The sequence below is a fragment of the Dermacentor silvarum genome, chromosome 6, assembly GCF_013339745.2.
Source record: "Dermacentor silvarum isolate Dsil-2018 chromosome 6, BIME_Dsil_1.4, whole genome shotgun sequence".
Taxonomy (NCBI): domain Eukaryota; kingdom Metazoa; phylum Arthropoda; class Arachnida; order Ixodida; family Ixodidae; genus Dermacentor; species Dermacentor silvarum.
In genome coordinates, this window is record NC_051159.1 from 122,924,105 (window position 1) to 122,940,796 (window position 16,692).

Genomic DNA, 16,692 nt, shown 5'->3' on the forward strand with positions numbered 1-16,692 from the left:
CTAGTCAACTGAATTAGGAACAACAGTGCGATCAATCACTTTAGCGCACTTTCGTAACGACTTCCTCCACCGCAGTTACCTATATATGGCTACCGCACAGTGCCACATACCACATGGAAAACAACAGACGTGCGTGAAGCAGCAGTCTATAGTATAGATGCAACTGGCACGACTACAGAAACAATGAAAACTGGCAGCTTCCCGAAATTCATTTGCCATACTGCCAAGAAAGGGTATTATAAGTTGCGATGAATGTATGGGTGCGCACCTAGGATGAGAAAAGCACTGCGCCTGTCGCTTGAACTTCTCAGATAATGAAACCAATGGCCCTTGCTGCATGGACTAGAATTCTCAGATATGGCACGCGCTCACCCGCTTGCGAGTCCGATGGAGACCATAGCAGCAATAGGAGCAAGACCCGGACAAAGGCGTGGTATTTTGCCTGCTTAAGGTTTCATCGTCATACCACTGATCCTTTTCGACAAAAACGCTACTTATTCCAGGAGAGGAGTCGAGCGTACGCCTCGCCAACTCACAGTGAAAAACACGCGTATATAATCCGACCGACTTAAAGCCCCAATTACGAGCGTCGTTGCGGCATCGCGCCACGCATCCAGCCTGCACGTCTCGCATCCTTCGAGAGCAGAACACGAGCCAACCGCTGTGTCGCAACAACGTTGACAAGCTAGACGGGAGTGCGGGGGGAGGGGGGGGGGGGTGGCGGAAACAATGAGCGGCGTGTACACACTATCGGCTTCTGGAGGCTGATCGATTACGCATTGTCAGTATCAGCAGAGCAGAATCAATGGGCTGCTTGACGTCACTACAGGCACCCGCGCTCGCCTCACCTGCCCGCAGGTGTAACCCCCCCCCCCCCCTCCCTCCTCCCCACTCCCCCCATGCCACAACGCCGAAGAAATACATTCGAGGCTATTTACCCGTCGTGGAAAAAAAAAAAGAAAAAAAAAAACTCTTCGCATCGCTTGCTCGCTGATAGTGCCTGCTACACCCGCCAGCTTTCTTGCACTTGGCGGACCGCCGATACCGATGTCAAAGCCGCCGTGTATCCTTGACGAGTCAAGTGGGCGAAACCTGCAGCTGCCAGGAAGTGGATCCGTACGACCGCACTTGTCGAAATACCCTTATGCTGTTACCCTTGCCATTCGGGGGGCTCCGTGCTGCACCTTATTCCACCACCCTTTCAGCATCACCAGCTAGCGGACATCAAAGAAAGTTGTCGTGTGCATACGCTTGGCGATAGAAGTGACCAAAGTTCGCACGTGTCGACTCACTGGCTTCATTGCCCAAGGTGGGACTTCAAGTGGGCTTGCCGGCATAACGACGTCGTTATACCGCGAGTTTCATCCCGTGTGCGCGGTGCTGAGGTTTAATTCTGCAACGTTGTGGTGTGCATTCACGTGCAGCATCCAGCGATGGATGACAAGCCCAAGTTCGGAGGGGTGGACTACGCCGTGTTGGGCGCAATGTTGTCCGTGTCCTCGGGCATCGGACTGTTCTTCGCGTGGCGGGACCGGCGCGACCAGTCGAACCAGTCGTTTCTGCTGGGCAACCGGCAGTTGAGCCTCCTGCCCGTATCGCTGTCCATGATGGCTAGCCTCCAGTCGGCGACCACCGTGTTGGGCTACCCCGCCGAGATGTACTACCGGGGCACACAGTTCTGGGTAGCCATCTTCGGACTGGCCATCTCCAACGTCATCGCGGCCGAGGTTTTTCTCCCCGTCTTCTACAGGCTCCAGTTGACCAGCGTCAACTCGGTCAGTGACCGTTCTTCTGTTTTCTTTTCGGCGTTCATGTTCTAACCTGCGCTATTACAACACAGTGCGTAGAGCGTGGCTCGTAACACTGCGCGTCGGCTGCCTTCGCAAGCAGTTGAATATGCTGATATCTTGCTTTATCAGCCGGAGCTATCGGTGTTCGGTGTTGGGGGGAGGAGGGCCTTGTCAACTGGGCGCCACAGAGACTGCGTGGGCCCTGTAAATATTGCTGTGGTATGTGCCAGACGTCCGCTGTGACTACCCAACACTGTAATTATACTTTCGCAGCAAGATCATGATTTTTAAAGTGATACGCGAGTGACAACTATAGTTGTGGCAAAGCCGGCAGTACATCAATGAGCATCAAATGTGTCCGACGCACAGGCACCGGCCAATAGCAAGCCATTTGGACTAAAACACTACTTATTTCTCAAGTATAAGCTCCTCATTTGTCTTATCAGCAAATGAAAGTCAAAAATAAATAATGCGTGCCTGAGTGTATAAGCAATTCTTATGCTTTCTACTATGACAAAGTGGACGTTCGAAGCATAGGCTCCGGGGCTCGAGCCCCCTCCGGAATTTTCCCGGGGAGGCTGATCCCCCTCCCCGGAGATCCGTAGCCAACCCCCCCCCCCCCCCCCCGCCCCTAAAATGTCATTACCGGAGTTCTGTTACCCACGTAATTTGAGGATTCTCTTGCGTTGCCTGCACATTTTCACTTTTGTTGCGGCTAAAAGCTTACGGCACCATTGTTGGCGCGGACGTGCACGGATTTTAATTTATACTTGCGCTTTATTTCGGCAAATCCTGACAATATGAGGACAAGCGCATTAGAAGCACCAGCAGCGGCTACCTCATCCGTGCTTACTCACTTTAACATTTTTTTTTAAATTTCCGCTGAGAACACCACGCACAGACACAATATATTTAAATATATACAAAGGACAAACTTTATTATATTTTTTAAAGAGAAGGAGGTAGCCAACTAAATGGATAGCCTACACCTAGAGAATGAATATGTTGATGTATGTTCACTTCATTTCAAATTACTTTGCGTGCTTTTTTGACCCTGAAAAAAAAACATGCAGACTTCAGTGACCCCTTTGGCAGAGTCTTCTATGAACGGCGTGTGAAAAGCACGTGAGTGATATGTGTCTCAATATTGATTCTCTTTCCAGTAGGCAATGCTAACGACTGGCGACAAAATAAAATAAAAAAAGCTCTTGTAATTATTTACAACATTTACGCATTAGGGATGGAAACATCGCCTCTTGCATGCAGAGGCCATAAATACGGGGTGTTTAAGCAAACGCTTTCAAAAATTTTTTAAAGGTTGCCTGTGGCAGATAGCACAATTCTAGCTCATGAGCTGGTCTACTCGAAGAGGTGGACATTACTTGCGCAAAAAATTGAAATGCATAATCGGCTAATTAAAAAAATCACCAATTAGGTTTTTAGCATATTAACTTTTGGCCCGTGTTACAATTTACAAATTCTAGCCGTGGAATTCGCAAGGCGGATACACTAGGAACTAATTCTCAGGATGGCACCAGTTTCGAGATATTAATTCCTGAACATTGCCGGGAAATGCATTGGTGTTCCAGTTACTTTTGCGCTTACGCGCCGTGGTTGTTTAGTGGCTATGGTGTTGGACTGCTAAGCATGAGGTCGCGAGATCAATATCACGGCCACGGCGGCTGCATTTCGATGGGGCGAAATGCTATACATCCGTATACTTAGTATTAGGTGCACGTTAAAGAACCCCAGGTTGTCTAAATTATTCCAGAGTCCTCCACTACGGCGTGCCTCATAATCAGATCGTGGTTTTGGCACGTAAAATCCCACAATTTGTTCTTTTCATACTTTTGTGTTTTGATGTATAAAACGACGTTTTGTTGAGGAAGTGACTGGCACGCCAGTGTATATCTCCGCAAAATTGAGAATTAATATCTCGACACTGGTGTCAGCCTGAGATTTAGTTCAAAGTGGATCCGCAGTCCACGGCTAGAATTTGTAAATTGCAACATTGACCATAAGGTAATTAGCTAAAAACTTAATTGGTTAATTTTGGTAATTAGTCGATTATGCATTTCAATTTTTTGTGCAAGTAATGCCCGCCTCTTCGCGTAGAGGAGCTCATGAACTATAATTGTACTATCTGCCACAGGCCACCTTTAAAAATTTTGAGAACTGTTCACTGAAACACCTTGTATACAGAATTCACTCAGTAACCGAATGATGCGAAGCCGGATTCACTCAAAATCAGAATAAAAAGAAGTCTAGAAGTCATGCGCAGCAGCGCTTATACTCGGACTCAAAGTACTAAAAAAAAAAAAAAGAGTGCAGTTTGGCCGGAAAGGCGAAGCAGTATTAGTGATAGCGAAGTAGAAGACAATTACATGAAGGAATATTCTTGCCGTTTAAATCCGTGTAAGGATCGCACCCGTGTAAGGGCCGCACCCCCAAGTTGATAGCCAATATAAAAAAGACATCCAACCGAGAAGCAATTGCGTTCCGTGTGCAGATCCTGATCGGGCTCAACAGCGAATGGTCGCGCGTAGCGTACACTCGCGCGTCGCTACTGGATGTCGAGAGGAGGCGATCGCGGAGGTTTACGGAGGATTTCATACTCGTTGTTCGAAAAATGAGGTCAAATGGCCCGGTTCCATGAAAGGCTCGTCAAAATCGCGACAGAAAAGTGTGGCCCTTACACGAGTCTATACGTTAGTTATAGTGGCCACATAAATTGTAGTAAACATTCACCTAAAATTAAAATAGTAAGCATAGTGGACATAGTAAACACGGACCATGTAAACCTGTAAATAACTCACTGGATAACCTCGAGCACTCGCTTTCACAACGCAAGCATTGTGAAGAATGCCGGCAGTGGGGGAGGCGAACGGTTCGTACAGGCGCGCGATTCACCGCAACTCTGAAAATTAGATTCATCATTATATGCCTATATTTATGTCCACTACTGACGACCTCTGTGAGTGATCTGCGATGACCTCTGTCTCTTAACTCTGCAACACTAGGGGCGCAGAAAGACAGCCCGGCAAGGAAGACAGCGCGCATGAAGTTAGCGGCCATCCCTGGTCGCCATTTATCATTGCACCCACTAATGATTACCAACAATTAGATATGGCACGCGGGCCCCATAAGCGTCAGTCCCGTACAGTCATTCACAGTTACGGCAGGGCTAGAGATGAAGACGCGTGCTCTCCTTCCCATTCGCGTTTGATTGCGTGACCTACAACTAACCCGAATATTGAGCGCGTGGGAAATAATGCCATCAAGCCGCCATCCTTTTCAGCTCATTGTTACGTGCTTTTTCCCGCACCCACAGGGTATAGGTGGATCATGTATATGACTTTTGGATTGAATGCGGAACATCACGGCGACGACAACCGCGACAAGTTGCCTGGTGTCGATATAATTGCTTTTGCCATAAAGCTAGAAATAGAAAATTGTTAGCAGAGGATATATATATATATATATATAGGTAGGTTGCGGAAAGCTGGTCGGGCCCCAGCCCCCCCCCCCCCCCCCTCCTCCGGAAAAATGACAACTTTCCGCCTATGGTTCGAAGTGATGTCGCGGTGAAATTATTCAGTACTTGCAGCGGCCGCAAATACTCCATGGGTCATTGGGATTATTCCGCCGGCACGTTGGTTCACGCCTATGAAACAGGTACAAGTTTTTGTGCAGCGAGTCAAGTTTCAGAGATGTGAATCAAATAGCCCGCGAAAGCAATCTTCTGGACCAAATTTACAGTTTACGGCAAGTTTGAAGTCTGCGCTCCGTCCTGTCGCCTTTCTCTTCGTCGTCGTCCACGTGTGTTTCGCAGCACGCCATTAAGCTTTTATGCTCAACGAACCAGCAGGGCGACATGTTATATATTTTCGACGCAAATGGAAAGTAGCCGATAGGGCACTGCGTGAAAGACTCCACGTCGAATCACAGTGGACTGGACATGCGGCATATATCATGCAACAAGCCTGGCCAGTATCCTGTCTGTATCGTAAATTACTTGGTTTGCTGTACCGCAAGCGTTGTGAAAAGTCTATTGTTGCCCACCGAGAAGTCAACTTCGGGTCTGTGGTTGCGAGTCGTCGTGGCGTCGTTGACGTGCCATGAGAGTTTTGTCATCGTCGTTCCACAAGTGCCTTCGTTGCTGTTGAACCAGCTCACGGTTGTATAAAGGCTTTCTAGGGCCCCACGTATTCTTAAACAAGTAGTTATTCCATAAAGAAAATACATCTTTTGCTCAGACTTTCCAGCATTTTAGCTTGCTTCAAATTTAGGCACCCTATCTTACTTTGTTCGTCATATGCGCTCAGGGAAAAGTGGGTGCTAATATTAGGGTAAATACGGAACGTATACAAGCGGCGTTGCAGGGTTATTCCCAGTTTTATTCTTAAAATAGTTTCACGGCTAGACATTTATAATAAACTTTGTACTAAATGAATAGTACAATATTACGACTTCAATGAGCTGCTACTGTCGAGAGCAAACAAGTCACCCTGCTGGTCGTTATTTTCGAAGCTCTCGATTTGTCGCAACTGCAAGGTTAAGTATATACGCCCCTTTTGCTTGGCGACAAATATAGCGCAATACAATGCTTTTATATCGCAGAGAATTGGCGCATGCCATCCGAAGCGTTATTTAATTCTCACACCGTCTTATCGAACAATTGCTTTTTTTTTCATATTTTTTTTTTTTTTGCCGTCCTCGTTTCTGTTTCCAGTCTCCTTCCTTTCTTGCTGTAACGATGGAAAGGAGCAGAGGATGCCTTGCTGATCTTTAATTTCTTTTTCTCCTTTTTTTTCGAAGTGGAGCTATCGCGCTGGAATGAAGGTATTCCTGGAAAAGGAATGACTGCACGAACGCGCTTGGACAATTGTCAGATAGAGTCGAACGATATTGTTACGCGAACGAAGGATTAAGTACAGGAGGCTATTTACAAGTATATTTACAAAAGATAGCTGCAGCGCTGGCTGCAGATCAGCCGATAGCTCGAGAGCCCAGAGCAGTTCGTCTTCTTCGTCTAGGCGCCCGCGCGCATCGTCCAGAAGAAACACGCAATATGCATGTAGCATAATCCCCGGCGGCAGAAGCACTGTCTCGGTGCGATTTTGACACGACGAAGATAATGCAGCGCTACCCCCAGGAGCTGCATGGTCTAGTTTTCCGTCCGGGAGGGTTCATAATTGGTCGGCGACGAATAGCGGCGTGGCTGGGGCGACGGGGACCGACGGCGCTGAGGTGACGGCGAGCGAGTGGGACGACTGTCATCGACGCATACGTGAGAGCTAGGAGGCATACGGCGAGGCGAGTAGCGGCGAGGGTCGGCATATGGGCGAGGAGACGGCGAAAAGTAGATCGAATATGACGATGTCCAGGAGGTGCGGCAGTGGCGAGCGACGTGGCCAATGCGGTGGCAACGAAAGCAAATGGGCTTGTCGTCCGGAGTTCTCCACTCTGTAGGGTTGCGGTATCTGGGAGGGTAATACAGATCGCTGCGAGGCGCTGCTGTCGGCACCAGTCGGGCGTCAGGTCGGGAGATTGAGCAGGAAGCAGGAAAACCGAGGTTGGCAAACTCTTGCCGCACAACCTCCTGAATGAGGGATATCACTGGGGCTGGTTGGTCAATGGTGGGGTCAAGTGGGCGCGGATGGAACGTGGCAGGACTGGCAGCCTCGAGCTCGCGGCGAACAATACGCGTGACGGTCTCATTGGAGGGGGGTGAAGCGGTAAGGGCGACGCAGGACGACGTCGCAGCCGTGTTAGGGAGCCGGGAGAACTGCGGAATGACGCGGCGGCTTTTGGCGAGCTCAAAGCGGCGGCATTCCTTGACAATGACGTCGATGGTAGACACATTGTTGAATATCAACAAGTTTAACGCGTCGTCTGCGATCCCTTTGAGAACGTGGCCAACCTTGTCAACTTCGACCATGTTCTCGTTGACTTTCCGGCAAAGAGCTAGCACGTCTTGTATGTACGAGACATACGACTAAGTGGAAGACTGTACTCGGGTAGCAAGCTCTTTTCTTGCAGCCTGCTGCCGACCGGTTGGATTTCCAAAGAGGTCGCGGAGCTTCTCCTTGAAAGCGTCCCAGCTAGAGATCTCCTCCTCGTGTGTCCGGAACCAGACACGGGGTGTTCCGCCCAAGTAGAAGAGGACATTAGCTAGCATTATGGTAGGGTCCCAGTGATTGTTGCGGCTAACAAGCTCATACATGCGTAGCCAGTCATTAACGTCGACATTATTTTGGCCAGAGAATATGCCAGGATCGCGGGGAGTGGCAACCGTGACGTACGTTGTGGTTGGAGTTGCAGTAGTAGTAGCAGACGAGGTGTCGTCACCGGGAGCCATGGCGGAAAGCTGGACGGTGCGGCCGCTGCGGAGCTCCGTGGTGAGGACGGGGAACGGCACGCTCCACCAAAATGTTACGCGAACGAAGGATTAAGTACAGGAGGCTATTTACAAGTATATTTACAAAAGATAGCTGCAGCGCTGGCCAGATCAGCTGATAGATGATGATGATGATGATGATGATGATGATGATCCTTTATCATGGCTCGCACCCACTGAGGAGGATAGGCCAAGAATCGGGCGGCAGTAGGTAGCTAAAAAAATTCTTTTTGACAATGAGATACGCAAAATAAAAGAAGGCAAAAACAAAAACAAAGAATTTTTTATAACTAGAGTAGTGTGCCAACGAGCAGTCAGACTAACTGAAGGGTGAAAAATGAGGTTATTATCAAGGTCAGAAGAAATACAATGTTACTAACAAATTTGGAGAGCAAATTTCAGTTAAATGAATACTGATGTGATAGGGTAGAATAAAGTTACAATAATTAACAGGGTAATCGTCTTGTTTCTGTTAAAAATTGAAACACTGCGCAACAAACGCCTCTGACAATAGCCGAGGGTGGAGGCCCCAAATGATAATAATACTGGTGTATTTAATCTTAATCCAATTTTGCAGAGTGGAGCTTCGAGTAATATCTTTCTCTGGTTTGAATAACGTCGGCATGATAAGAAGTAGTGGTCTATTGTTTCAATTTCCTTACAATTTTGGCACAGAGGGGACATCGTCAGACCCGCTCTACGTAAATAGAAATTCAATTCCGGGATGCGACAGCGTAATTTGGAGAATGTAACTTCTAACTGCCGAGAAGGACACCACTGATTATTCCAGCCAAAACCGAGATGCTGAAAGTCTGTAGATGGGATCAGCGATAATTTGCTTAAGTCATTTCGTAGGCAAAACGTTCTGAATCTCGATGCAGTGACATAAGCTGTATCCGGTAAAATATGAAGCACAGGTCCATTTAAAGATGTTCTGGCTAATAAATCTGCCATTTCGTTTATGTATAAACCGCAGTGTCCAGGAACCCAGAGCAAATAAATTTTTTGTAACGTGGTAGGGACTAAATTTTGAAACTCATTTAAGATAGTTGTATTCGTTGCCGAGGAAAGCGACACACATACCGACCGAGAGTCTGTTACTACGACAGCTGATAATTGATTCGGGGGTAGTTTGCGCAGTGCTAAAACAATCGCCAATAATTCTGCTATGAAAATTGTCGTGTAATCCGGAAGGCGAATAGAAAAGGACCAACTAAGAGAAGGAGAAAAGATGCCTACGCCAGCCTTTTCGTCTAACATTGAAGCGTCAGTGGCTATTATATTGCTTGTTTCCTGGTGAGAGAGGTAATCTTGCAATTGGTCATTTAAATATGGGAATGGCATTAGTTTAGCATTCGAGGGGGAAATATCATCAAATTCTATTTGGAGGTTTTTCTTGGATTGACTTATTGGGTGAGTACATTGAATTTGTACATTCAGTGGTGTTAGCTGTGCCTGTACGAATACGATTTGAGGGGTGTGCAGTCGCGACCAATGATTATTAAAAAATGTACTTGGTTCATTAATGAAAACATACATTGATCTTATTTGAGGAGAATCGTAAAACTTTAGGTACGTTTGGACAGTAAGGATTTTGAATCTACTAATTAAACATGGTAATCGCGCTTCCATATACAGAACGTTGTTTGCAACAAACCTAGGGAGCCCAAGGCACAAACGCAGATCTTCCTTTTCTAATAGTACCAAAGGTTTAATTTTATAAGCTGGACAGCCAGAAAATAAGACACATCCAAATTCCATAATTGGTCGGACATACATGTTATATATCATAATTCTTGTGTTTCTCCGCAGCCCGTATCGTCGGTTACTGATTTTACGCAACCATCCTACAGCCCGAGTTGCCTTAAACGCGACGTTTTCAATGTGGATTTTCCAGTTTAGTATTCCATCATATGTAATTCCCAGGTATTTAAGAGAATCCACCTGGGGAATGAACTCTTGACGATACATCAGTGAAATGTGAACGGCGATACATCAGTGAAATGTGAACGGGAACATCTAAAGGAAAGAGAAGGAGTGCACTTTTACTAACGTTCAGAGACATATGCATGGACTCAATCCAAGTTTCAAGAATAGATAAGTAATTTTGTAACATTTGATAAAGTGAATGTAGATCAGCATTCGATGCAAAAAAAAAAAAAAAAAGCCGATAGCTCGAGAGCCCAGAGCAGTTCGTCTTCTTCGTCTAGGCGCCCGCGCGCATCTTCCAGAAGAAACACGCAATATGCATGTAGCAATATCAATGCGGAGCGGGGTGCTTCATGACCGCCCCAAGTAGACTTCGGCTGGGCAAAAAGCTTCAAAAGTCCGCTGATATTGATTGGGGGGTCCACCACACACTTGGATCTCTTGCTTGCTTGACATGCTTATTTTTCACATTGTATACGAACATCTCTTGATATTTGTCATACGGATGAAAGGGGGTGGGGGTGGGGTGAGAGCATCAGGGGTTTCCAGATGCGTTGGCCAGTCAGCAACGATTCGGAAGTGTTACTTTTACAGCATACTGTTTCAACAAGGATGCAACCTTTATTGACCCTATTGCTTCAAGTTCCTATGAAAGCCGCTAGATGTGGTCCACACGATGCTGCAGTGTCACTACCGTACAACAGAATTTACGCAGCATCGTGTGGACCACACCATCGGACAGCATCACATCATCGGTGTGGACAGCATCGTGTGTCACTACCGTACAACATAATTTACGCTCCTCATATCATATCAAAAAAAAAAAAAAAAAAAAACAGAATTTACGCCAACCCTCATCAACCGCTTCTTCCCTTCGCAGTACTTGGAGAGGAGGTTCAACTCGATCGCAGTTCGGCTGCTCGGTTCGCTGTCGTTCATCGTGAACACGGTGAGTGGCGCAATTGAATCATTTGCGAACATTTGGTGTTCACCCCCAAAGTTCGAACAAAACGTTGAGTGCCGTGCAGTTGTGTGCAACGCATTGTCTTCGTTTGCGTGTAGTGGAAACTTGAAATTAGTAAAATGTGAAGTTTGTGTGGCAATTATATGGAAATTGCGAAATTTTAGAAACATGGGATAGTGTGCCACCAATATGCTTTGTAAAAGGGCGAAAAAAAACTTGAAAATGTTTGTGCAAGTAGAAAGATTATTATTACAAGCACAAGCTTTGTACGATTTCAGAGATAAAGGGACACTAAAGAGAAAAAATATATATATTTTGCGCTGTATTAGTAAATTACCCGTCTACAATATAAAAAATCACTCTTAGCGTACGAACAGGCTTTGCAAGTCAAAAAAAGACGCAAGCACAAAAAACGGGTGGCGACGCCACATTGAAGTTTCCGCACCAGCTTGCTGTGAAGTCATAACATTTGACGACGTCTGCTCGGGCGTTGGTCATTCTTTAGCGCTAAGGATGGGCCACATTGTATCAGAGTCATTCAATGTCATCATCATTATCATCAGCCTATATTCATGTCCACTGCAGGACGAAAGCCTCCCCCTGCGATCTCCAATTATCCCTGTCTTACGCTAGCCGATTCTAACTTTCGCCTGCAAATTTCCTAACTTCATCACACCACCTAGTTTTCTGCCGTCCTCGACTGCGCTTCCCTTCTCTTGGTATTCATTCTGTAACGCTAATGGCCCACCGGTTATCCATCCTACGCATTACATGGCCTGCCCAGCTCCATTTTTCCCGCTTAATGTTAACTAGAATATCGGCTATCCCCGTTTGCTCTCTGATCCACACCGCTCTCTTCCTCTCTCTTAACGTTAGGCCTAACATTTTTCGTTCCATCGCTCTTTGTCCGGTCCTTAACTTGTTCTCGAGCTTCTTTGTTGAACTCCAAGTTTCTGCCCCATATGTTATCACCAGTAGAATGCAATAATTGTACACTTTTCTTTTCAACGACAGCGGTAAGCTCCCAATCAATGTTTATATTTTTTAAACTCTTATTGCATTCTAGAGGAGTGAAAGATTGAAGTTAGCTAGTTTCAAGCACCTTTACTGAGTCTGATCGACAACGGCCCTAATACAGAATGATAGTTTGAAATTTGTGACGTCACGCTGACGCACCGGCGCTCTGTGGTTGCGCCGCGATATTCAAGAAAACGTAACTTTGACATCCATTCTCGTTTAATAATTATCCTATTAGAGCTCAATTAACGAAAGTAAAGTTTTGAAAATATACTTTATCAGTCAAAAGTGATTTAGTGTTTATATACACTATTCCTTTAAGTAAGTCTACGAGCTGATGTGGGCATTGCTTTGCAAAATCAAATATTTAATTAGGTGGGCTATTCAAAACGGGGGTGCACTCAGCGATGGGTGCGGATGAGGAGGTGAGATCACGTGAGCAACGCACGTCGCGAGAACGAATAGCGTACAAAGAAACGACTCGTGCGTCATGGTAGCATCATCCCCTTTGGCGGTAAATTGTGACCACATCGCTTGATTCTCACCAATAATTCTGCGAAGTCGCAAGAGTCAGCGTAAAGGGGTTAATTATTGCTGCTGTTCGCACTTAAAGGTGCTCAGGAAATCGTAGACACTGAAGTATGAGTATTTTGTTTGTTTTCTTGTTTTTAGGAAGCTCGCAATGAGGGAGAAAGACTTACAAAATGGAAAAAAAATTCAAATATACATTTGCATTGTATTCTTACTATGCACAAAACTTCCTCTTAAGCGGGTTGCTTGGCGTTTCTTTTTTTTTTTATTTAATTTTCTTGTTGATGTTGAACAGCACCTGCACAATTACCTTACGTGCAAACTATTTTTTACGCGATATCGTGACGTTCATCAGACGTAACATTTAGCTTTAGAAATAAATTCTGTATTCGGGGGAGTAGAGAGCTAGTGAGTGGCCTATCAGATATATATATGGTTCTTACGGACGTTCCCAGCCTCCTCTATTTTATTTCGTGCCTTTGCTTTTGCTCTCCGCTGTTCTTTATGTCTTTCCTTTCCCCTTACCTTCCCCCAGCGCAGGGTAGCAAACCGGAATATCTTCGGTTAACCTCCCTGCCTTTCCCACCCCGTTTATCTATCTCTCTCTCTCAAGTTGGTGCTTCAGATTTTTCACATTCCCTTTTCCTTTATGGAACTCGTAAGGCGGAAGCAAATCATTCATGTTTTCAAGGATCATCTACGCTACCACCGCGGTAATTACGTTTTAAGTTACTAAACCGGAAGTTAGACTTTTTACGGAAGTGGTTAGGTGCCGCCATCTTGGGCTGTTAACGCTGCTGCTTTCTGTATTTAACAACGAAGTGTACGTTACAACAGTCGATTCGCAAGCATGAAAATACTTGTGTAAACGCGTTCAGCGTTTCATGACCATGTTACGTGACTTCACTTCTCATAAAACTTAGAAATTGTTTGTCTAACAGCCCAAGATGGTGGCGCCCATGAAACAAATATAAAATCGTCATGTTCAAATGCTGGAAATGCCAGAGGACGCTCTAGCTTGATATTGACACGTGCACATGTTTATCTTTCACCGGTGGCCGCTTTCAACATTGGCTGACAAATGTTAAACGTTTTCGCTCGGCGCAGGACGCGCCTGCATTGGAAGCTTCTCGGACGTTATCAATGCTTCTATCCGTCGTCTGTGGTCACCGACGCCCATGTAATCTGATTGTATGAGCGACGCGAATTGTCTAGAACTTTCTGGAAGACACGCGGGCATCAGGGATTAATCTGGAACCTTCGATGACTCAGGTATAAAAGCCGACGCGTTTCGCCGCTGATCAGATTTCGACGATCGCCGACTGTGTTCGCCGCTATCGTTGTGCTTCAAGTGTAACTTGCTTTTGTGGGCACAGGTTCGCCCAATAAAGAATCAGTTTCGTCATTCCCAGTTTTACGACTGTTTGCTTCATCGTCACTACTACGTGACATCTGGTGGAGGTGCTTTTATGTCCTTGTACCGGACCCCCCCGTCCAGCCGTGAGCCAAGCCCACACGGTCTAGAAGACGTCGACGCCTACCCCGACCAGCGAGCTAGTCGCAGGCTACTGAACCTGCCACCGGAGTACGAACCCCTACCTGAGAAGACCAAGAGGACAAAAGTCATGACCTCGGCAGCAGCTACCATGACAGCCCCTGTGCCAACATCTGCGGTCGTGATGCAACAATCCAGGGAGCCGCCGACTTTCCGCGGTTCGCCATGTGAAGACGCCGAAAGCTGGCTGGAGGCATACGACCGGGTCGCTACGTTCAACAAGTGGGACTGCGACGAAAAGCTGCGCCATGTTTACTTCTCTCTTGAAGACGGCGCCAGAACCTGGTTCGAGAATAGGGAACGTTCACTAACAACCTGGGACCTCTTCCGAGCCGCCTTCCTGGACACCTTCACGAGCGTCGTCCGTAAAGAAAGAGCTGCAGCCTTGCTGGAAAACCGTGTACAGCTCCCGAATGAGGGCATCGGTATGTACACTGAAGAAATGACTCGATTGTTCCGGCACGCCGATCCAGCTATGCCCGAAGACAAGAAAGTTCGCTTGCTCATGCGGGGAGTTAAGCAGGAGCTATTCGCCGGACTGGTACGGAATCCACCAACAACAGTCCAAGACTTTCTCTCGGAGGCTACGACGATCGAGAAAGCACTGGACATGCGCAACCGGCAATACAATCGCCGTTCGACGCCACACTACGCCGAAGTCCAAGGACTTTCCGACGACCTACGAGACACCATCAGGGCGATAGTACGCGAAGAGCTGCGGAAGTTGCTACCGTCGTCGCAGCCTCAAGTTGCTTCCATCGCCGATATCGTGCGGGATGAAATCCAGCAATCGCTAGGACTTCCCGAATCGCCGCAACCCCAGCCGGAAGCGATGACATACGCCGCCGTCGCCCGTCGTCAAGGCCCCCCTCCGCGCTCGCGCCAGGGCCCCGTAACGCCGCAATTCCGTCGCCCAGCGCCGCCGCCGCAGCCAGCACGCCCGCCCGTCACCCAGCGCAGCTACCCGAGAAAAACGGACATTTGGCGCGCCCCCGACCACCGCCCGCTCTGCTATCACTGCGGGGAAGCCGGCCATGTCTACCGCCGATGCCCATACCGCGAGATGGGCCTACGAGGGTTCGCCGTCAACGCGCCACGTCCACAGCTTGGCGAGCGACCACGTGACATCGCCGACTACCTCGCCGGAGCTCAGTGGCAACCACGACGACCCTCACGCTCGCCGTCACCAGGCCGCTACATCTCGCCCCATCGCCGTCAGTACACCGGTCCCACTCGGGGCCGATCTCCCAGTCCTTACCCGGGAAACTAAAGGCAGCAACCGATGGAGGTGCGGTTGCTGTACGACGCAATACCGAAGATCCTCCGCCGCCGACGAAGAAGATTCGCGAATCACCATGACGAGGTATCAGCACACCGCCTAGCAAGAGCCTTGACGACAACACTTCGCCGCCGAAAGAAGACCTACCGACGCGACGTAGCAGCAGCGAAGCAAGCCGACGTAGCCGTGATCCGACGCCACGACTTAACCGCAACGCCAGACGACGGTCTACCGACTTAGACGTGGTAATCGATGGTCATAGCGTCACCGCTCTCGTCGACACTGGAGCTGACTATTCCGTCTTCAGTGGCCCGTTCGCCGCCAAGTTGAAGAAGGTGAGGACGGCCTGGCAAGGACCTGATATCCGGACAGCGGGAGGCCACCTAATAACGCCGGCTGGAATCTGCACAGCGCGAGTCACGGTTAACAATCGCACTTACCCGGCGAGCTTCGTAATCATGCAGCACTGCTCCAGGGACGTCATCCTAGGCATGGACTTTCTGAACCAACATGGTGCAGTCATCGATTTAAGGTCCAAGTCAATAACGCTTTCAACGGACAACGCGATACCACCGGGTATCAGTTACCATGCCTTGAATGTACTAGAAGAACAAGTCACCGTTCCGCCTCGCTCCAGTGTAATGATTTTCGTCGGTGCCGAAGTGCCTGCAGATATGGAGGGCGTCATCGAGGGCGATCATCACTTACTGCTCGATCGTGAAATTTGCGTCGCTAGAGGCATAGCTAAGCTACGTGAAGGGAAAGCAAGAGTGATGCTCACGAACTTCAGCGACGAATACAAGCACATTAACAAAGGCACAACGGTCGCCTACATCGACGAAATAGTCCAAGCCGGCAGTGCTTTTGCCTTCACGGATTCTAGTGCACCTGCAACGAAGACTGTAGTACTTGAACCAACTTTCGACGTCAATCAGAACCTTCCTTGGCATAAGAAAGAACAGCTAAAAGCTCTGCTCCTGCAATACAAGGACTGCTTCTCGTCGTCGTCAAAAGTTCGACAAACCCCGGTCGCCAAGCACCGCATCATAACCGACGAACATGTCCGCCCACTCCGTCAGAGCCCGTACCGAGTTTCGGCGCACGAACGCGAGGCCATAAGGCAACAAGTCGACGAAATGCTACGCGACGACATCATCCAGCCGTCCAAGAGTCCGTGGGCGTCCCCCGTGGTGTTAGTGAAGAAGAAGGATGGACCCTACGTTTTCT

At 47.9% G+C, this 16,692-nt stretch overlaps 1 protein-coding gene across 2 annotated transcripts in view; it reads left to right on the top strand.

Moving 5' to 3' along the window:
• The first annotated feature begins 971 nt into the window (after window positions 1–971).
• LOC119456863 (sodium-coupled monocarboxylate transporter 2-like) overlaps window positions 972–16,692 on the top strand; it is a 53,521-nt gene continuing 37,800 nt past the window's right edge. Inside the window, exons 1-2 of one of the 2 annotated variants that reach the window (XM_049669441.1) lie at window positions 972–1,775; window positions 11,000–11,068. In XM_049669441.1, the coding sequence (XP_049525398.1) occupies window positions 1,434–1,775; window positions 11,000–11,068 (411 nt within the window). In that variant the 5' untranslated portion in view covers window positions 972–1,433. The remainder of the gene's footprint in view (window positions 1,776–10,999; window positions 11,069–16,692) is intronic. The other variant, XM_049669442.1, reaches the window with a different exon arrangement.